Genomic DNA, 22,756 nt, shown 5'->3' with positions numbered 1-22,756 from the left:
AGTCAGAAACTACTTTGAGGCGATTAGTGTAAACCTTTCCTGGTGGGGCCTGTCCTAAACGGTGCGGTGTTCTGGTCGACCAAGAGCCGATGGATCAATTATGACCTGACAAAATACTTCAGACAGGAGCTTTACATGCGGGGCTGAAGTGACAAATCACCACAGTCATGATTCAGTAGATAAGCCTAAAGGTTTTCATTGTGATATTCAAATGAAATCACGATCTAATCGAAAACTAATGCCATTGGGTTTTGGGAAACGTCTGCCCCCAGAATTAGGCAAAGTTGCCATTGAGTGAGACTTAGTTTGTGCTTCTGAAATAAATATGCTATAGTCTTTTCTATAATTATTAGGCTACAAGGCATACAACGATAATCGCATATGGACAGGACATATGGTAGCTTGCTCCTTAAGGCTGTTTAAATGCAATAATGAAACGTTTCATGGTCATGAAGCAGAAATAGGCCCAACTCCTGCAGTCCTGAGCTGACTTTAAATGCATAACAAGTTATGCCTGATTTGATAAACTTAGAATACCATATACTACATTTCAGACAGGCTATTGTAGACTTCTGGGGCAGTGATACAAGTATCTAGTGGATTCAAAAATGTGTCTTGTCTATAACCAGCGGGACAATGCAGGGTTGACTTCAAAGGCTGTTTTACTGGACCAGGAAGATTAAAGACACACCAGGAATGACAGGCCAGTGGTCACTTTAAGCACCTGAAATCTAAACAAGAGGTGACACAACTTCATTTACACTGTCATGCAAAGTACCATCAGTTATTAACAAATCTTTATTAGCATTTCCTTAGAAGGTTTCAACTGGAGCAAGTACTTTTCAATGTCAATTATAGTGAGAAACGTCAACATAACAAAGTCTAAGCACAATGGTCTGTAATACAGATCTTGAAATGGATCAATTGGATCATGTTCAGTATTGAAAATACAATACAGATGTGTTAATCATATTATGTACAATGAAGACATTTATAATGAGAATAAGACCATGTGCATGTTTTTCCCGGGGTTTTGAGTCATAACTTTATATAAATACTGAATATTGTATAAATACATTTTTCGGGTACCATTGACTTGTCGAATCATTCAAAAATACATTGCAGCAGTATGATATATGGCCAAACTGTTGTAACATACGCATGACATTACAGCAGTACGATACAGTTGAAGTCGGAAGTTTACATACACTCAGGTTGGAGTACTTAAGACTAGTTTTTCAACCACTCCACAGATTGCTTGTTAAAAAAACTATGGTTTTGGCAAGTCGGTTAGGACATCTACCTTGTAAAGGTAAAATAAATTGTGCATGACGAGTCATTTTTCCAAAAATTGTTTACAGACATTTCACTTATAATTCACTGTATCACAATTTCAGTGGGTCAGAAGTTTACATACACTAAGTTGACTGTGCCTTTAAACAGCTTGGAAAATTCCAGAAAATGATGTAATGGCTTTAGAAGCTTCTGATAGGCTAATTTACATCATTTGAGTGAATTGGAGGTGTACCTGTGGATGTATTTCAAGGCCTACCTTCAAACTCAGTGCCTCTTGGCTTGACATCATGGGAAAATCAAAAGAAATCAGCCAAGACCTCAGAAAAAAACATTGTAGACCTCCACAAGTCTCGTTCTTCCTTGGGAGCAATTTCAAAACACCTGAAGGTACCACGTTCATCTGTACAAACAATAGTACGCAACTATAAACACCATGTGACCACACAGACATCATACCACTCAGGAAGGAGACGCGTTCTGTCTCCTAGAGATGAACGTACTTTGGTGCGAAAAGTGCAAATCAATTCCAGAACAACAACAAAGGACCTTGTGAAGATGCTGGAGGAAACAGGTACAAAAGTATCTATATCCACAGTAAAAACGAGTCCTATATCGACATAACCTGAAAGGCCGCTCAGCAATGAAGAAGCCACTGATCCAAAACCTCCATATAAAAGCCAGACTACGGTTTGCAACTGCACATGGGGACAAAGATCGTACTTTTTGGAGAAATGTCCTCTGGTCTGATGAAACAAAATTAGAACTGTTATGTTTGTAGGAAAAAGGGGGAGGCTTGCAAGCCAAACACCATCCCAACTGTGAAGCATGGGGGTGGCAGCGTCATGTTGTGGGGGTGCTTTGCTGCAGGAGAGACTGGTGCACTTCACAAAATAGATGGCATCATGAGGCAGGGAAATTATGTGGATATATTGAAGCAACATCTCAAGACATCAGTCAGGAAGTTAAAGCTTGGTCGTAAATGGACAATAACCCCAAGCATTCTTCCAAAGTTGTGGCAAAAAAGCTTAAGGACAACAAAGTCAAGGTATTGGAGTGGCCATCACAAAGCCCTGAACTCAATCCCATAGAACATTTGTGGGCAGAACTGAAAGAGCGTGTGCGAGCAAGGAGGCCTACATACCCGACTCAGTTACACCAGCTCTGTCAGGACGAATGGGCCAAAATTCCCCCAACTTATTGTGGAAAGCTTGTGAAAGGCTACCCAAAACATTTGACCCAACAATTTAAAGGCAATGCTGCCAAATACTAATTGAGTGTATGTAAACTTCTGACCCACTGGGAATGTGATGAAATAAATAAAAGCTGAAATAAATCATTCTCTCTACTGTTATTCTGACGTTTCACATTCTTAAAATAAAGTGGTGATCCTAACTGACCTAAGACAGGGCATTTTTTACTGGGATTGAATGTCAGGAATTGTGAAAAACTGAGTTTGGATGTATTTGGCTAAGGTGTATGTAAACTTCCGACTTCAACTGTACGCTTGACATTACAGCAGTATGGTATATGGCCAAACTGTTGTAACATATGCTTGACATTACCTAAACATACTTTCATAATATCTAGTCGTTCTCTGAAAACTTTCTAAAGCACAACTGTAAACCTTAAAAGCTGATTTTACCATCAACAACAAACCCAAAAGGGCACTCTGATACTCAACTCACTACTAGTTGAGTATATGATGGGTCACAATGGATACCGGATGAGAATACAGCGCTATGTACCATGGAGGTGGCATGCCAATCCCGGTGCATTACAATGTCAGAAAGAAAACCCTTTCATAGCAAACTAACTCTGATGATAAGACATTAATCCAGACAGTATAGCAGACTTCAACTGAAGGACAGACAATGGTCCACTAGTACCACACCCAGGAGCCAGACCACCCAACATCCCACTGCTGGTTGGCCTCTGAAGCTAAGCAGGGTTGGTCCTGGTCGGTCACCTGGATAAACAGACACAAAAGCCTTCGCTTATGATTTCAGTACACCTTTCCTTTCGTGTGTCGTCAATATTGACAACGTGTCTGTAGTTTAAAAGACGCTGAAGTTAGGCCTGCTTGAGATCCAGTCACTCACAGTTCTGAAAGCAAGTCAGACGGCTGTTCTAAAGGACAACATCATTTAGCTAGTTTATAAATACATTCCATCTCTCCGATGAGGGAAGGCGTTGCTGGGTTCAAAGGTCAAAGGCTCTTCTCTGGACCGGACAGAATATGGTACCCATGTCTCCTGGTGCGGTTGTTTGTTTTAGCCATGTCCTCAGGACCAGAAACTGTCCCGAAGTAGCACAGCATGCAGGGGTTAACAGCACCCCTCTGTAGCACCGGGGTCATATTCATTAGGGCACACAAAAACAAGTGTTTCTCATTGGAGAAGCTCAGGTAGTCCCTCCCTGTTTTAGTCTGTTTTATTCCGTTTGGTAGATAATGAACATAACCCAGATGAGAGGCAGCATAGGTCAATCATGGGGGCCATCTTAGGTCAACAGACACCAGGGAGTCTTGTCTGTGTCACACTCCAGTTTGGTGTTGAGGACAGTGACAGGGGCTCCACTAATAGTCAGCTCCTGTCTCGACTCCAGCTTGTACTGCAAGTTAGTCAACCCGCCCTCAGGGTCAACCTTGAATTGTTCCTTCCAAAAAACGAGGAGAGAAAAACAATGTCAGTACTGTGATTAGAAATACAACCAAAGAGATAAATCCAGTATCTGTCTATCTGAGAATGCAACACATAGCAATACAACACGGTAGGAGGTTCCCAGTGAATGCATCTCTACCTGTTTCTGTGCAGCCACTCTCTTCTGGTCTCTCTTCCTCCAGGCAGGGTCATGGATGTGGCGAAAGGTTTTATACCCGGTTTTTATCCCACTGGGCCTGAAGAGCTGGCAAACAGAAAATGACAGATTGATTATATTATTCATAGTATTTAGAGACGTGGCGGTAGCTGTTTTGCTGATCTACATGCAAACGTACTATTGAGTTGTTCTATTACGTAAGGGAGATATGTCAGATACTGACGCTAATCATTCATTGGCTTTATCATTATTTTGGGAGTATTTTCAGGGATTAACCCAAATTCTTAGCTATCTCTGTCTCTTTGTGACACATAAAGGACAGTCCTGGTTTACCTGTAATCCAGCAGTTCTTAGTCTCCTGTAGAACTCATCGTCTTCTCTCCCCCATCCCCAGAACCGGTTGGACATGCCGTTGCACTTCAGGAACACAGAACACGACACAGCTAAAACACCACAATCATACAACTATTATGATCTATCCTGATGCCGAGTCACTTCGCCCTGCCTTCATGTACATATCTCTGCACATTGATCTGGTACTGGTATTCCCTGTATATAGCTACATTTTTGTTTATTCTATTTCTCGTGTTACTATTTTTAAACTCTGCATCATTGGTAAGGGCTCTTAAGTAAGCATTTCACAGTAATGTCTACTAGAGGACGGACCGATTATGATTTTTCAACGCCGATACCGATTAATCGGACGATTTTTAAAATGTATTTGTAATAATGACAATTACAACAATACTGAATGAACACTTATTTTAACTTAATATAATACATCAATAAAATAAATATAGCCTCATAAATAATGAAACATGTTCAATTTGATTTAAATAATGCAAAAACAAAGTGTTGGAGAAGAAAGTAAAAGTGCAATATGTGCCATGTAAAAAAGCTAACGTTTAAGTTCCTTGCTCAGAACATGAGAACATATGAAAGCTGGTGGTTCCTTTTAACATGAGTCTTCAATATTCCCAGGTAAGAAGTTTTAGGTTGTAGTTATTATAGGAATTATAGGACTATTTGTCTCTATACGATTTGTATTTCATTAACCTTTGACTATTGGATGTTCTTATAGGCACTTTAGTATTGCCAGTGTAACAGTATAGCTTCCATCCCTCTCCTTGCCGCTACCTGGGCTCGAACCAGGAACACATCGACAACAGCCACCCTCGAAGCAGCGTTACCCATGCAGAGCAAGGGGAACAACTACTCCCAAGTCTCAGAGCGAGTTACGTCACCGTTTGAAATGCTATTAGCGCGCACCTCGCTAACTAGCTAGCCATTTCACATCGGTTAGACCAGCCTAATCTCGGGAGTTGATAGGCTTGAAGTCATAAACAGAGCTGCTGGCAAAACGCACGAAAGTGCTGTTTGAATGAATGCTTACGAGCCTGCTGCTGCCTACCATCACTCAGTCACACTTCTCTATCAAATCATAGACTTAATTATAATAACACACAGAAATACGAGCCTTAGGTCATTAATATGGTTGAATCCAGAAACTATCATCTCGAAAACAAAACGTTTATTCTTTCAATGAAATACGGAACCGTTCCGTATTCCATCTAATGGATGGCATCCCTAAGTCTAAATATTGCTGTTACATTGCACAACCTTTAATGTTATGTCATAATTACGTAAAATCCTGGCAAATTAGTTCGCAATGAGCCAGGTGGCCCAAACTGTTGCATATACCCTGACTATGTGTGCAATGAACGCAAGAGAAGTGACACAATTTCACCTGGTTAATATTACCTGCTAACCTTTATTTGAGCTAAATATGCAGGTTTAAAAATATATACTTCTGTGTATTGATTTTAAGAAAGGCATTGGTGTTTATGGTTAGGTACACGTTAGGTACAGTCCTTTTTCGTGAATACGCACCGATTAAATGCAACGCAGGACACGCTAGATAACTACACATGGTTGATGATATTACTAGTTTATCTAGTGATTATGATTGATTGATTGTTTTTTATAAGAAGTTTAATGCTAGCTAGCAACTTTACCTTGGCTTCTTACTGCATTCGCGTAACAGGCTTCTTACTGCATTCGCGTAACAGGCTCCTCGTGAGGCAGGTGGTTAGAGCGTTGGACTAGTTAACCGTAAGGTTGCAAGATAGAATCCCTGAGCTAACAAGGTAAAAATCTGTCATTCTGCCCCTGAACAAGGCAGTTAACCCACCGTTCCTAAATTTAAAAAAAATAATAAAATCGGTGTCCAAAAATGTCCTATTGTTATGAAAACTTGAAATCGGCCCAAATTAATCGGCCAATCCGATTAATCGGTCGACCTCTAATGTCTACACCAGTTGTATTCAGTGCATGTGACAAATAATTTTATTTTAATATGTACATGAAAAAAAATAACATATTGGAGATTTGAAGTCCTGTCTATTATTATGGATAATTAATGATTAACTTAAGAATTGGCTAACCTACCATGTGATAATGCTGTTTGGTGAGCAGCAGGATTCCTCCCACATATGCCTTGTAGTGATACAGGGGGTGCAGCTCTGGTGAGGCCACGTGGAACGGGCCCTCCTCTGGGAAACCATAGTCCAGAGCTTCATTCAGAGGTAACAAGTCCACATCATGCATGGCGATGTAATCAGTGTCGTTACCACTCTCCGTGTAACCAACGTTAATGAGAGAGGCTCTGTTGAACCTGCGGTGAGATATGGGTGGAACTCATTATTTACTTCCAGGAGGAGTCAATATTTCTTTGGTAAGGCGCAAATCAACTAGGCACACATCCAGACTATAGTTCCCCTGTGCCAATCAGAATTCATCAACAACCATTGGACTGAAATAGAACAGGATAGAACAGAATAGAATATGTTGTGGCCTTCAGATTAGACAACACTTCTGTTGTAGGCCTAATGACTAACAGGGCAAAATAACATCTTCCATCACTTACCGATAGTGATCCATCTGGTTGATTACAAAGATCTTATGCAGTATTTTCTTGTTGTTCAAGAAGGTGTGCATGAAGGGGACAAACACCAGCAGCTCCTCAAACCTCTCCCTGAAAGGTATCAGGAGGGCCAGCTTGTGAGGACCCCAGGAAGGGTCGTCCGCAGCGGATGCCTGTCTCTCCAGCGGACAAGGCTGATGGGGGATGCGTCCGTCATCCACTACAACCCGGCTCATGTCTCCTGTACAGCTGAGTTGGAGCCATAGGAGGGAGACCAGTACCAGCACCACACACAGACCAAATAGTTTGTAGACTGTGCATTTCCCAGAACAGAATCTGAAAGTAGAAGTAATAGCAAGTCTCATATTGAGCAATGTAGTATAGTCAATCAATGTTATGATGCACACCTTAACCACAAATTGATCAAGTGCCATGCATGTAAAAGTGAGCGGTTTAGTAGCTGAAAGACACATCACATTGCCATTGGAAAACAGCTAATAGTTCAAATGTTTCAATAACTCAAGTTAGGCATTAGTATTGTACATTAAAAATGCTTGCACAACGAAACCCATACACACTGTATGCATTGGCTATGTCCAGATTATAAGGAATGGCTGATTTCAAATATTATCGTGCAATTTTACCAGAAAAGAAACTAAAATCAATGCACCAACATTATTTCACACAACAAAATCTGAGAGCAACACACTTCTATTGTAGTCAACTACTCACTGATTACGCTCTTCTGGACGAGGTGCTTTTGGCGTTTCATTTCTTTGAGGTTGAACAATACCAAGAAATGATGTGAAATATTTGAACCATCTTCAACACCTGACTGCAATCCATCTACACCGGCTGCATTCTCACACGTTTTTGAGAAATAGGCTAGTGGCCCAATGTAATAGAGATTTAGGCTTTAGTGTACCTACAGTAGTAGTGTATTTTGTATGATTCACATAGGCCTCACTAGTAGATTAAAAAAAGGACACATTTGACTAGTTTGCTAATGTCTTGAAATGCATAAATCTGTTCCCTCGTCTAGCCTAATCAGTCTAGGATTGGATAATCTCTCATTGTTAACATTAGAGATACCGAATACCGTTATGTTTTACCTTCTGTCTTCTTTGAAATAGAGGACTGGTTTTCTTCTTGATGAATGCATCATTTTCAAAGTTGCAAATGACAACAGCTTCAAGGTTGCACAGAAGTTAGCTACTCGTGAAACAAGAGAATGTTGTTGTCGTGATTCTACAATCGAACTTCCCCATTCTTCCTGGCTCTCTCCTTTGCAGTCGGATTTCGATGTCCAGCTGATATTCTTGTCATATTTTTCCTCGAAATGTCACAATATGCCTTTGGTTACTGACATTCCGTGTCCATTTTCTTGTTACATTTGCAAAGCTTTAGCTTGACGATGGCTAATGACTAGTGAGCTGTCTAGCAGGGGTGTAATAATTAGTCCAAACTGTTGTAAACAGTTTTACAGCTAAAACGAGTGTTTATATTGGACACATTCGGGTAGGTCCAGTCCCGTTCCCTTCCGTTTAAGAAACGTTTTGCAACAGAATCAGCGTAATGAAGACGCCCCGGGTGGACACGTGGCAACATAGAGGAGCAAGGGAAATGTTGTTCCTACCCTCCATGACCTACCGCACAGTGAGGCCCGTGGATTTCGGCAAACAAAAGAAGTCTAGCAACAAACTATACAAATATAATTTGTTTCGATAATTAACGGTGTGTTTCACACACTACCATACGAAAGTTACATTGACATCATTCGTTAGTTGACTAAAGAGCTTCTACTCAAGAAAATATCACAACCTGTTTTTCGAAAGTTCGCCTAAGACATTGCTCCGGGAGAAACACACGATCAAGACTAAACATTCCTATGCATTTGGGGAACCACAGAACGCATTCCCTATGGATGGACCTTCGTCTGATCTATTTTTGTTTGGCAAAGTGTCTAGGGAAATAGTAATTCAAGCTAGCTAGCCAAAGGTCACAAAACTTTATATTTGAGTGCAATTTAGACAGTTTTCAAATTGACAGAATCTGAAATATCCCCACCCCAAATAAACCATTAAAATCAATTAAATTAATATCATACTTAATCTCTGACATCTAACCATAACAAAAGGCAACAACAAAAATCACCAATGATGAACGAACACAATTAGGAATCATTTTAGGAACATTAAGGATAAACAAAAAACAGATTAACTGAACAAAACATTTTTTTGCTAAAATTATTCAGTATAGTTCTAATTGTTTTATGATAGACAAGAAGCAAAGACTGCTTTCTGGCTAAATACTTTTCAAGTGTACAATTGATGTTTACCCACGAATCAACTCCTTGTATATGATGAGAACAGGAGCAAACTGTTAAACTGGACAGCAGTTCTTTATTGAATTAAATCAGTGTCTTCAAAACTCTACTTGAGAATTTGGAGAAAGGAATTGGACAAAACAGAAGCCAAAAACACCATCTCTCCTGGTTCACTTAGATATGCACTATAGATGGGAAAAAACAAGCAAATCTCTTTAAATCAATATTTACTTGACCATCATCAAGTCAATGGATTGTGATAAGTGAACATCTTTGGCAGTGTATTCAGCAAGTTAGGGAGAAACTGTGTGAACTGCTCACTTAAGCAAATGCATAGCTAGTATTTCACATTACTTTTTGTTCTTCCATAGAACTACCATATTAACAGACACTATCACCACCCTTTAACTAAAATGTCATGTTTCTTGTCTCACTTTCCAGCTTTATAAATGGACCATTAAAACAAACACAGACCGAGCCCGTATTCAGTAAGCGTCTCAGAATAGAAGTGCTGAGCTAGGATCAGCTTTGACTTTTAAATCAAAATGAATAGCAAGGGGTAACAGATACTAGATCAGCAAGCCTACTCCAAGGTGCTTTGTGAATACAGATACTGGCTAACAAGACAGGAGAAGGTTCCAAATGTTCAAGATCTCCATTAAAAAAAACAAATCCCGGATGTCTTTCTGTTTCTAAACACACAGACCATGACTGACACTAAATACATCAGGGGTTGAAATGTAAATTAATTTGAATCTAAATAAAAACATCCAGATACAAAGACCAGTATGCACACATGACCAAAAATACATTTCATAAATCAAGTCACCATTTCTGTTGTACAGCTCTAAACTAAAATAGGTGCTCTCTCTCAGCTAGTAACAAAAACCCCATTACAATGCATGTAGAGTGAGAACATTGTCTAATTAGTTTGAAAACACACCTGTTATTTTTGAGAGAAAATATGCGGTCTATAATCTGACTGGCAGTCACAAACGGAAATATATTATATGGGGGGGAGGGGGCAGCATGTGTTGAAAAAAAAATACAAAAGTGGTTTTAACTTTCCGAAGAACAATGTTTGATATCATCAATAGTAAAAAAAAAAACATTTTTTCCCCCAGCCTAAAGTAAAACATTATATAGAGGATCATAAATTAAACTAATTGCAGACTGATACCTTATAGAAACAGGGATGGGGAATATCAAGGTCATAAAAGGGTCTTAAAAATCCAAAAGCAGAGCCCTATCAAAATGCAAAGTAATTGGGTGGTTTTCACTGATAGGATGGTAACTTCACCAGTCTGCACATATACTTCTGGGAGCAAACACACATTCTGACTGATGTTTGAGTACTGCATTCAGACCAGGGTTGGGTTCATTTCACTTATCAATTCAGGAAGTGAATTTAAAACCTGAATTGATGAATGAAAAATGCCTCATAGAAAACAATGGGAGAATTTTCAATTGAATAGAGTTAAAGTTCACTTCCTGAATTTACTGATTTGATCCCCAACCCGGACTCAGGTAAACAACAAAATGAGAGTGCAGGTCTACACTAATTTCTTGGCTTCGAAGAAACTCTTGAGATGTCTCATCTGCCAGAAGCCAATGGCCACCAGGATCAATGTCTGAACGATGGACCACCACAGAACCCTCTGGTTTGTGCTCTCACTGGTCTGCCTGAAGCGCTCCTCACGGTACTGGAAAAGACAGAGCAATTATAAATACAAATAGTAGCACACAAGCCAAGGGAACAATATCTGAACTAGAGGTAAATATGGAATTCAGCAAATGTCTTAAATCAAACTGCCTTGAAAAGACTGGTATTTTATGGAGAAAACATTGCACCAAATGGTTTGTTTCGCGTTCATTCCGCTCATTGTGTTTTACGGACCACCTGTCGGTAGACGTCTGACTGACATTATTTTAGTATTTTTCTACATGTAGAATCGGTTTGTAAATTACAGCCAGCTCTCTTTTCAGAGGTGCCAAGGACTCATGGCAAGCAAACACTACCAGTGTGTCCAGGGCTTTACTCAAGAGGACAGCTGATGTAGAATTGAGTTAGAATTGGGCTCCCAAGTGACACAGCGGTCTAAGCAGTGCTAGAGGCTTCACTTCAGACCCTGGTTAGATCCCGGGCTGTATCACAACCAGCCGTCATCGGAAGTCCCATAGAGCGGGGCACAATTGGCCCAGCGTCATATTACGGACATATTTAATCAAACCTTATCCCAGTCTGCTGTTCCCACATGCTTCATGAGGGCCACCATTGTTCCTGTTCCCAAGAAAGCTAAGGTAACTGAGCTAAACGACTACCCACTCACTCCCGTCATCATGAAGTGCTTTGAGAGACTAGTCAAGGACCATATCACCTTCACCCTACCTGACACTCTAGACCGACTCCAATTTGCTTACCGCCCCAATAGGTCCACAGACAACGCAATCACAACCACACTGCACAAACCAATCTGGACAAGAGGAATACCTATGTAACAGTATAACTTTAGACCGTCCCCTCGCCCATACCCGGGCGCGAACCAGGGACCCTCTGCACACATCAACAACAGTCACCGACGAAGCGTCGTTACCCATCGCTCCACAAAAGCCGCGGCCCTTGCAGAGCAAGGGGGAACCACTACTTCAAGGTCTCAGAGCAAGTGACGTCACCGATTGAAACGCTATTTAGCGCGCACCGCTAACTAAGCTAGCTGTTTCACACCCGTTACACCTATGTGAGAATGCTGTTCATCGACTACAGCTCAGCATTTAATACCATAGTACCCTCCAAACTCGTCATCAAGCTCGAGACCTTGGGTCTCGACCATGCCCTGTGCAACTGGGTACTGGACTTCCTGACGGGCTGCCCCCAGGTGGTGAGGGTAGGTAACAACATCTCCACCCCGCTGATCCTCAACACTGGGGCCACACAAGGGTGCGTTCTGAGCCCTGTCCTGTACTCCCTGTTCACCCACGACTGCGTGGCCATGCATGCCTCCAACTCAATCATCAAGTTTGCGGATGATACTACAGTGGTAGGCTTGATTACCAACAACGACAAGACAGCCTACAGGAAGGAGGTGAGGGCCCTCGGAGTGTGGTGTCAGGAAAATGACCTCTCACTCAACGTCAACAAAACAAAGGAAATGATTGTGGACTTCAGGAAACAGCAGAGGGAGCACCCCCCTATCCACATCGACGGGACAGTAGTGGAGAGGGTAGTAAGTTTTATGTTCCTCGGCGTACACATCACGGACAAACTGAATTGGTCCACCCACACAGACAGCATTGTGAAGAAGGCGCAGCAGCGCCTCTTCAACCTCAGGAGGCTGAAGAAATTCAGCTTGTCACCAAAAGCACTCACAAACTTCTACAGATGCACAATCGAGAGCATCACCGCCTGGTACGGCAACTGCTCCGCCCACAACCATAAGGCTCTCCAGAGGGTAGTGAGGTCTGCACAACGCATCACCGGGGGCAAACTACCTGCCCTCCAGGACACCTACACCACCTGATGTCACAGCAAGGCCATAAAGATCATCAAGGACAACAACCACCCAAGCCACTGCCTGTTCACCCCGCTATCATCCAGAAGGCGAGGTCAGTACAGATGCATCAAAGCTGGGACCGAGACACTGAAAAACAGCTTCTATCTCAAGGCCATCAGACTGTTAAACAGCCACCACTAACATTGAGTGGCTGCTGCCAACATAATGACTCAACTCCAGCCACTTTAATAATGGAAATTGATGTAAAAAATGTATCACTAGCCACTTTAAACAATGCCACTTAATATAATGTTTACATACCCTACATTACTCATCTCATATGTATATACTGTACTCCATACCATCTACTGCATCTTGCCTATGCCGTTCTATACCATCACTCATTCATATATCTTTATGTACATATTCTTTATCCCTTTACACTTGTGTGTATAAGGTAGTAGTTGTGGAATTGTTAGGTTAGATTACTCGTTGGTTATTACTGCATTGTCGGAACTAGAAGCACAAGCATTTCGCTACACTCGCATTAATATCTGCTAACCATGTGTATGTGACAAATACAATTTGATTTGTGTTAGGGTTTGGCCGGAGTAGGCTGCCATGGTAAAGAAGAATTTGTTCTTAACTGACTTGCCTAGTTAAATAAAGGTTAAATAAATAAAAAAACATTTAAAAATGTACTCACCCTCTGATAGTTCTGCTCCTTCTGGATCTGGTCCACCTGCTCCACCAGCTGTCTCACTCTCAGCTGCAGCTCTGTCAGCTTGTCTTTGGCTGCAATCTCTGCATAGTTATTGGTGTGCTCTCCCACTTGGATGTCCAGGTGAACTCTCTGAGGGTGGTTCACAGCAATTCAGAGGAGCATAAACATAGGTATTTTCAAAACACTTACATCCCCCCCGCCCCCATCCCATATTGTATCCTGCCATCAGCTTTTCTTATTGACCCACATTGTGAGTGCAATAGCCTTTTCCTCCACATTTGTCCCACTAATGTACTTACAAGCATTCCTCCAGCGAAGAGGGCAAACTTGGAGGAGTTGGAGTGAAGGCAGATCTGATGTTCTCCTGGGGTGTGAGAGGTGAAGGTGAATCTTCCCTCCGAGCCGTATTGACGAGACAGGATCACCTAGAGTCCAGATAAGAAAACACACAGAAAGCAACACTTTCTCAGTATAATTACTATTCAATTCAATGTAGCTTGGTTTTTAATTATTCTCACAGGCTTCTCTCAGAGAATAACATATGATGTGAATGATACTGGTTGCATAGTGTAGCATCCTACCTTCTCATCAGGGTCTTTCACCTCAACAAACATCCCCAGACCCTGTGTGGCAGGAAGGTACTCTTCTTTCTGTTTGTCGTACAATTGTGTACGATAGTTTCCTTAAAAAAGAGACAAAAATGTAATTGTTTACACATGCCAGCCAATGACTGCTTCTACCGGTCTTATCCTTACAAGTGCCTAGCTAGAGGGTAAACTGATAGGGTCAGGGTCGTTTCAGGACCTACAATATGGATGGTACGACAGTAAAATGTAGTTACACTAGATATGGTTTATATTTATTAAAAGTATCCACATCATGATAGTTGTAGCTAGTTGAGAACATCAATATGACAAGTGTCAGGTTTTTATTGTTAGATATAACTGCACTGTTGGAGCTAGAAACATGAGCATTTCGCACCTGCGATAACATCTGCAAATGTGTACGCCACTAATAAAATTGTATTTGATTTGTATAGCTAACGTTAGCTAGCTGGTTAACTTAGTTAGCTAACCTGCTCATGAATTTGAGAAGCTAGCTAGCCAAGTCTGTCAACAAGTCAACTGAAAAGTAAGTTTACAGACACATTTAATGTTGACTGGCTAGATTTCTAGCTAACTAACTAGGTTGCTGGTTAACGTTAGCTGACTTCCCGAGGCTAAATAGCATAGCAATCCCAAGATAACGTTACTGACCGATGATCATGGTTTCATCCGGAATTTCCTCTATGAAGCATTTCTTCTCAGTCTCCCCGATGTGAAAATACAGCGAGGAGACAAAGGTGTAATAAACGTTCAAAAGCAAAACTAACAACACACAAGACTGCATTTTGACTGCCACCATCTTCCAGGCGATGATAGACGAAGGATGTTGTGATCTGAGTCTGCGCGGACACCAATGCCACGTAACCTATCGCTTATCATCGTCCAATCAACACTCGAGTTAGACTTGTGGTTATGGTAGTTCTAAGTAATGTTCTTCCGGTTTCATGTTTATGCATATATTATTATTATTTTTTAAATCCGACACTAACAATGCGAATGAAAATAATTGACTGACTATGGTCTTCAATTTAGACATCATTTAGTTTAATCAGTAGTAGAGCTTCACTAGAAAAAGTGCAGGGCTAACGGGTACTGTCTGTCACACAAAATGATATGAAAGCTTTAGGACTACACATTAGAAGACACTGAGTTTAATCATTTGGGGAGACCAGTTTTATTGAGTCTTACAGGATAACGCAACACGGCCTTGTTCAGTTTGAATCATTCAATCACGGTAAAGGGACATTTCTACTCAAATAATCCATGTTTAAGCAGCCACCTCAAAAGGAAAGAAACACTTTATGCAGAATTGTTAAAAACACAATTCCCATGGATCTAATGTCAAATGTGATGCAATCTCACATGAGAGATTTGTAAAGCCCCCAAGGTAGGCCTTACCGAATGTAAATGTGCCCAAAATCCTTACCAACACCCATATTGAATTCAAAGTCAAAAGCAGTTAGAGATCAATGTAAAAAACTAAATGAAATCCTAAACATATTTAAAATCAGTCCAATCACTCAGAATCCAATGGTATAAAAAGATGAGGTGAAAATAAATCAACTTATACAGAAAATGTTGTGAAAGTAAATCTCATTTGAAAGTTATTTAACAAATCAGTGTTTTTACAGGTTGATCCAAATTCACAAGTATCCCCTGTACTGTGAAAACAAAAATAACAGGGGAAAGGGTGTGAATAAAAACAAAAACAAACTGCCTCCATCAAAAGGTCACTCATATACGTGGTAGTCATGGTTATTTCACAAACATTGGACGATACCATAAGTGACTAATCATCGCGGTGCTTCAGCAGATATAAACATTTGTACAATCTTTAGAAAATTCACTTTGGATGTGTTAATGAATCTGTATTTTTCACAACAGTTCATTTTCAAAATACCTCTCACATACAGAAATATGTTTTTCCTCTCAATAAAACCTCCTGTTTCGTTCCTGGCGCTTCTGAAAGACTACAGCCCCTACAACACCACAAACTACAATTCCCAGTAGAGCACATAGCAGAAGCAGGAAGACCTTCCAGCCAGTAAGAGGTGTGCTTCGGAAGTTACCAGTAGGATCATCAATGTTGTCTTTGAAAGAGAAAATTTAAAGAAGAATGATCATGGTTAACTCTTAATCTAACAAGTCTACTCACCTACCGTAGATGATTTATAGTAAGATGACAAATACTTAACGGTGGTCAAATGGAATACCATCTTTGTCTATTTGGTTAGAACAGAAATGGGTTTTCTTTATCGAATAAAATCTACCTACCTTTGGGGGACTTCAGCAGGCTGACGCTTGGCTCAATCTTGGTCCAGTCCAGACTGTCCTCATCAGGTGCGTGTTCCACCATCAGTTGATACATCTTCATAGAGATGATGTCATGGTTATCTGCAACATGAGAGTTGTGTTAGCATGAATCACCATAGACTTCAAATGTACAACGCCAGACTGTGAAATGACAAACAAATAATTGGTTCAATCTGTGTGTACTCTTCTGCACAGCAAGGTTTTTTTTTTTATAAGAATTTAATCAAGGTCAGGCATTATCTTTCTCAGCGTGCAGTTTTTAAATTTGTGTTCGAGACCTAAAAAGAAATGTGATCTACATCTTGAAAGAATCAGTCTCTATTTAATCCACCCTGACCCAACCTACCAGAGATCCACTGTAGCAATAATCAGTCTCCACAACCTGATCCAACCTACCAGAGATCCACTGTAGCAATAATCAGTCTCCACAACCTGACCCAACCTACCAGAGATCCACTGTAGCAATAATCAGTCTCCACAACCTGATCAAACCTACCAGAGATCCACTGTAGCAATAATCAGTCTCCACAACCTGACCCAACCTACCAGAGAGATCTCCTGTAGCAGCAGAAGCCCCAAAGTAGTACCCCGTGGGGAGGCGGACACCCCCGATGTCAATGCACTCTTTCCATTCATTCTTATCATCAATGTCAATCATCACCTGTAGAGATCAGAATGGCACAATTCAGCAATTGACATTATTTGAATAAAAATGTATCATGTCAATTACATAACTTATACTCTATAACATAAAAGAAGAAGAAAAAATGAAATTTATATAACACAAGAGGCCAGGTTCCCAGACAAAGATGAAGCGTAGTCCTGGACCAAAAAGCATGCTCCAAGAAGCATCTCTATTATGCATGCCGTTTAATACAGGACTAGGTTAAGCCTCATCTGTGTTTAGGATACCAGTCCAAGATGTCTAGACTATAGTAATTTATATCACTTAAAAAGGGATTCCTACCGTGAGTCTGCCCTTGGAGTAGCGAATGGCGAGGTAGGTGTCATGGTCTTTGTTCCTGATCTCAGAAGAGCAGCCTCCCAGTTCAGAGGTACGTCCATCATTCCCATGGTCATAGGGCAGAGAACCATTATTCACCATGGCAGAGATGTAGGGAAAGGAACGCTAGTGTAAAGCACAAGGGATGTCACAGAAAACAACAACAAAAAATATTCAATAAAGATAAGACATTGTGAATCAAATATTTGATCCTAGTGCTGACTCAGTTACCAATCAATCCATCTTACACTGTGATGCAAAAAAAAAATATATATTTTAAATTTGACCCCTTTTTCTCTCCAATTTCATGGTATCCAATTGTTTTTAGTAGCTACTATCTTGTCTCATCGCTTCAACTCCCGTACGGGCTCGGGAGAGACGAAGGTTGAAAGTCATGCGTCCTCCGATACACAACCCAAGCAAGCCGCACTGCTTCTTAACACAGCGCGCATCCAACCCGGAAGCCAGCCGCACCAATGTGTCGGAGGAAACACTGTGCACCTGGCAACCTTGGTTAGCGCGCACTGCGCCCGGCCCGCCACAGGAGTCGCTGGTGCGTGATGAGACACGGACATCCCTACCGACCAAGCCCTCCCTAACCCGGACGACGCTAGGCCAATTGTGCGTCGCCCCACGGACCTCCCGGTCGCGGCCGGACGCAAAATTATTTGTACATGTATTTCAAAATGTTTAATAAGCCGAATGCAGCATATTAAAGGAGATGATGATGATGCTACAAAAAGGTCCTTCTCGGAAAGAAACTAAAAAGCTTCATATGAAAAAAATAACAAAGAAACTCAAAAGAAAATACATCACATTAAAATCCTTCCATCACATTGACATGAAACGCAAGAGAATAATGATAAATGTAGCTGCGTCAACTCACGTCAGCCGCCTCATCGTTATGGTACGTGTCTATAAAAAGGGCGAGGCCGTGGAACTTAGCATTGCTGCCAAACACAGACCCTGCAAAGGGAAGAATCACGTCAAGTCAACCAGCCAGATCGCTGCACTTACATCCATCCCATGAAGATCATTGCGGAAGGTATCCACAAATAAAGCCAGGCCAACAAAATGATCTTGGTTTCCAAAGACTGGGCCTGAATGGAAGGCAAAGAGTTCGAGATATGATGAGCACATGACTGAGATTTAAAGTGATTACGGCAAATGCAACCCAGTGCTACCACATCACATAGACTAGTCTACCGATTTGATTGCCAAAGCTTTGTACTGGAATGAGGAAGTGATTGATGACAAAGATTCTATTTTGGCAAGATGATGTATTACCTGGATGAAGTCTCTCCTTCGTGTACCAGATGGCAATGCCGTCTCCATGGAGATTTTTCTTCCCCGACCCGTGGATCTTGTACTGCACGTGCATCTCCCAGTCTTTCAGATGAACAGGCTGCACAGAGAAAACACAATGACATTGGATCATCAATTCAACCATGAATTGGACCCATCTATTTAGTTTAAAATGTAGATATTCTCCAATCAAGCTATAATGGATTTGAGAGTGGACTGTATTTTCGGTGTGTAATGCCTAACAGAATACATTTCATAGAAGTTAGTTCCTTACTCACCACTGTGTTCCATATGGATCCCTGTTTACTTCTCTCATCAGGTGTCAGGCGCACATACGAGCTGGTGACTAGCGTGCTCCCCCAGAAGTCCCACTGACTGGATGGGCTGCTTCCAACACCTGTACAACATTTTGGTGAAGAATCAAGCAGGATTTTAGGGACACATGGGAGAAGAATGTGAAGAATTCCGTTGTTCATCAATTACTCATTGCCACCCCTTGCCCAGCTCTTAAGAACCCAAGGGGGCCCACAGCCGGTCCCATTCTTGGGTTCTCAGTTGATGGTATGGAGGACAGCTGGCTCCATGTGAACTACAACCCCGACGCTCTGTTTTAACATTTAGAAACATTATTAATCCTCACTAGTAATATAGTTTTGGAAACCTTTGAAACTTAACTTTCATATAAACAAGAAAAAATCTTTCAAATACAAAATTACTGTGCGCAGTTTAGCAAAAGACCATTCCCCTCACAAGTGGAATGGTCATTTGGCTCAATGTAATGGTCAATGGCTCAATGTAATGGTCAATGGCTCAATGTAATTAAGAGTTATGAATTAGCCAAGCAGACTAAACAGAGTTGAGTGGAGTTGGCTACCCCAAGCCTGGCCCAAGATGTACTGTTAAGGAGGAGCCTACCGTTACTCCTCAAGGTCCAAGGACCTTATCATTTATTTTACCTTTATTTAACTAGGCAAGTCAGTTAAGAACAAATTCTTATTTTCAATGACGGACTAGGAACGGTGGGTTAACTGCCCGTTCAGGGGCAGAACAACAGATTTGTACCTCGTCAGCTCGGGGATTCCATCTTGCAACCTTCCGGTTACTAGACCAACGCTCGAACCACTAGGCTACCCTGCCGCCCCATAAGACATCCTAATAGCAATATATAATATCCTAATAGTAATATATAATATCCTAATAGTAATATATGATATCCTAATAGTAATATATGATATCCCAATAGTAATATATGATATCCCAATAGTAATATATGATATCCTAATAGTAATATATAATCTCATCCTAATAGTAATATATAATATCCTAATAGTAATATATGATCTCATCCTAATAGTAATATATAATATCCTAATAGTAATATATGATCTCATCCTAATCGTAATATATGATCTCATCCTAATCGTAATATCCTAATAGTAATATATAATCTCATCCTAATAGTAATATATAATATCCTAATAGTAATATATACAATATCTCATCCTAATAGTAATATATAATATCCTAATAGTAATATATGATCTCATCCTAATAGTAATATATAATATCCTAATAGTAATATATAATATCCTAATAGTAATATATGATCTCATCCTAATAGTAATAATGACATCCTAAAGGTAATATATTCTATCCCATCCTAAAGGTAATATATTCTATCCCATCCTAAAGGTAATATATTCTATCCCATCCTAAAGGTAATATATTCTATCCCATCCTAAATGTAATATATTCTATCCCATCCTAAATGTAATATATTCTATCCCATCCTAAAGGTAATATATTCTATCCCATCCTAAAGGTAATATATTCTATCCCATCCTAAAGGTAATATATTCTATCCCATCCTAAAGGTAATATATTCTATCCCATCCTAAAGGTAATATATTCTATCCCATCCTAAATGTAATATATTCTATCCCATCCTAAAGGTAATATATGCTATCCCATCCTAATAGTAAAATATGATATTTTTGACCTGCAATAGATGCAAAGGCTTTGGCAGGGGGGGAAACAACTCAGTAGTGAGAGTAACCGTTTCAAGACGTGGACACAACGTTGTATGAATGCCACCAGGGCACAGACAAACAAAGCCAAAGACAAATATGCTGCTGAAAGGGATAAGAAGAAGGCAGTTCAAAGACAAATCAATGTCATTTATACTATACACTTTTATAACATTCATTTAATTTGAATAATGTTGAAGTACTAATTAACAATGGAATGTTTATCAATCAAATTGAAAGTGGGACTTTAAAACGGGTGTTCCAACTCTTTGGTCAGTAAAGATCCCATTAGGAAATAATCTATATGTAACAAAATATCTGTAAAAACAAAAATGTAAAACAAAAGTATTTTTGTCCTCCAAATAGAGGGGTGTATGGGCCAATAAAATACATACAAATAAAGAGTATTTAAGTGGAGTCAGGTTGGTGGGTTTCCCCTGTATAGAGTGGTGTCAGGGTGGTGAGATACCCCTGTATAGAGTGGTGTTAGGGTCGTGAGTTTCCCCTGTATAGAGTGGTGAGTCTCCCCTGTATAGAGTGGTGAGTTTCCCCTGTATAGAGTGGTGAGTTTCTACTGTATAGAGTGGTGTTAGGGTGGTGAGTTTCCCCTGTATAGAGTGGTGAGTTTCCCCTGCATAGAGTGGTGTTAGGTTGGTGAGTTTCCCCTGTATAGGGTGGTGAGTTTCCCCTGCATAGAGTGGTGAGTTTCCCCTGCATAGAGTGGTGAGTTTCCCCTGAATAGAGTGGTGTTAGGTTGGTGAGTTTCCCCTGCATAGAGTGGTGTTAGGGTGGTGAGTTTCCTCTGTATAGAGTGGGGTTAGGGTGGTGAGTTTCCCCGGGTATAGAGTGGTGAGTTTCCCCTGAATAGAGTGGTGTTAGGGTGGTGAGTTTCCCCTGCATAGAGTGGTGAGTTTCCCCTGTATAGAGTGGTGTTAGGGTGGTGAGTTTCCTCTGTATAGAGTGGGGTTAGGGAGGTGAGTTTCCCCGGTATAGAGTGGTAAGTTTCCCCTGTATAGAGTGGGTTTAGGGTGGTGAAAACTAGTTAGCTACAGCAAGCTAGTTAGCTAAATTGACATATGTTTAATGCTTTTCGACCTGTCCCTAAATTAATTTAGTTTGGTTCAAAGTTCGTTTTGATATTTCAACCTGTGTGTCCTGATCGCGTCAAAATCAACTTGCGCGAGCGGTCTGGTCAGCATGTTATGACGGAACCAATGGGATGCAGGAACGCCCCGAATTGCGGGCTGCAGTTACACACTATTTGGCTAGTTAGCGAACTATCTAGTTAATTAGTTTAACTGGCTCCTTGCAGCTAAAGTTATTGAAAATATAAAAGTTAGCTATCATTATCACATGCCGTTAGCGTACTTACCCTGGTACGGTTTCATGAGCGAATGCTCCCGCTTTAAGTGCTCTACATTGCCGTCTGTTATATCGCATTTCAATAGAGTAAAGTGAAGTAATAGGAAAGGCAGTGGTCTGCTGATAAATGTACCAACACCTCTCATTTTGCTGCCTGGGAAAGACACCATGGATCCTGGATAACCATCTTCCTGATCCGGGTAGGACACAGCAACTCCCACTAAAATAGTTCCTATGTTACTTTTCAGTTCAGGAACTTTAACCGTGTCCTATTTTTGTTGTTGTTGAAATAACCGTCTATATGAAAGTAATATTTTCATTGTTACCTTTCAAAGTTCAAACAGCGTTTTTTTAAATTATCGCTTTGAACTTGTAGTTGTAAATAATGTTTTCATAGTTGGTAAAAATTACTATAGCCAATCATGGACGACCACATAGTTAAAGACAACAAAAACGACCAATCAGGGGCTTGGTTGTAGTTGGAACGTTCGAAGTATGCAAATGTTCACAACTTTGCAAATAGCACGACTGACGTGTCTTTTTCTCCACTAGATGGTGCCACTA

At 40.7% G+C, this 22,756-nt stretch overlaps 3 protein-coding genes across 6 annotated transcripts; all 3 read right to left on the bottom strand.

Annotated features, from left to right (window-relative positions):
• Positions 1-780: 780 nt before the first annotated feature.
• On the bottom strand, positions 781-8,290 carry LOC115119021 (beta-1,4-galactosyltransferase 7-like). 3 transcript variants are annotated; one of them, XM_029647754.2, is made up of 7 exons: positions 8,149-8,290; positions 7,769-7,810; positions 7,040-7,372; positions 6,562-6,787; positions 4,447-4,530; positions 4,096-4,200; positions 781-3,951 (listed from the first exon to the last, which is right to left on the bottom strand). In XM_029647754.2, exons 1-7 carry the CDS (start codon positions 8,199-8,201, stop codon positions 3,796-3,798), a joined length of 999 nt encoding a protein of 332 aa, XP_029503614.1. In that variant the 5' UTR covers positions 8,202-8,290; the 3' UTR covers positions 781-3,795. The 3 variants fall into 3 exon arrangements, with proteins under 3 accessions (XP_029503614.1, XP_029503615.1, XP_064876020.1); XM_029647755.2 differs by lacking the exon at positions 7,769-7,810; XM_065019948.1 differs by lacking the exons at positions 7,769-7,810; positions 8,149-8,290 and having other exon boundaries at positions 7,040-7,762.
• A 1,128-nt stretch (positions 8,291-9,418) lies between these two features.
• On the bottom strand, positions 9,419-15,017 carry LOC115119022 (transmembrane emp24 domain-containing protein 9-like). The gene is made up of 5 exons (XM_029647756.2): positions 14,834-15,017; positions 14,159-14,259; positions 13,877-14,002; positions 13,560-13,706; positions 9,419-11,065 (listed from the first exon to the last, which is right to left on the bottom strand). Exons 1-5 carry the CDS (start codon positions 14,979-14,981, stop codon positions 10,916-10,918), a joined length of 672 nt encoding a protein of 223 aa, XP_029503616.1. The 5' UTR covers positions 14,982-15,017; the 3' UTR covers positions 9,419-10,915.
• A 315-nt stretch (positions 15,018-15,332) lies between these two features.
• Positions 15,333-22,538, bottom strand: LOC115119017 (vesicular integral-membrane protein VIP36-like). Of its 2 annotated transcripts, none has more exons than XM_029647749.2 (8): positions 22,203-22,538; positions 19,082-19,200; positions 18,786-18,903; positions 18,385-18,464; positions 17,463-17,624; positions 17,042-17,156; positions 16,457-16,576; positions 15,333-16,272 (listed from the first exon to the last, which is right to left on the bottom strand). In XM_029647749.2, the coding sequence occupies exons 1-8, from the start codon at positions 22,360-22,362 to the stop codon at positions 16,112-16,114; spliced, it is 1,035 nt and encodes a 344-aa protein (XP_029503609.1). In that variant the 5' UTR covers positions 22,363-22,538; the 3' UTR covers positions 15,333-16,111. The 2 variants fall into 2 exon arrangements, with proteins under 2 accessions (XP_029503609.1, XP_029503608.1); XM_029647748.2 differs by lacking the exon at positions 18,385-18,464 and adding an exon at positions 18,516-18,598 and having other exon boundaries at positions 22,203-22,532.
• Between the last annotated feature and the right edge of the window lie 218 nt (positions 22,539-22,756).

Source organism: Oncorhynchus nerka, linkage group LG6, assembly GCF_034236695.1.
Source record: "Oncorhynchus nerka isolate Pitt River linkage group LG6, Oner_Uvic_2.0, whole genome shotgun sequence".
Taxonomy (NCBI): domain Eukaryota; kingdom Metazoa; phylum Chordata; class Actinopteri; order Salmoniformes; family Salmonidae; genus Oncorhynchus; species Oncorhynchus nerka.
The sequence above is the reverse complement of the archived record's forward strand: the minus strand, read 5'-3'. Positions and strand labels throughout refer to the sequence as shown.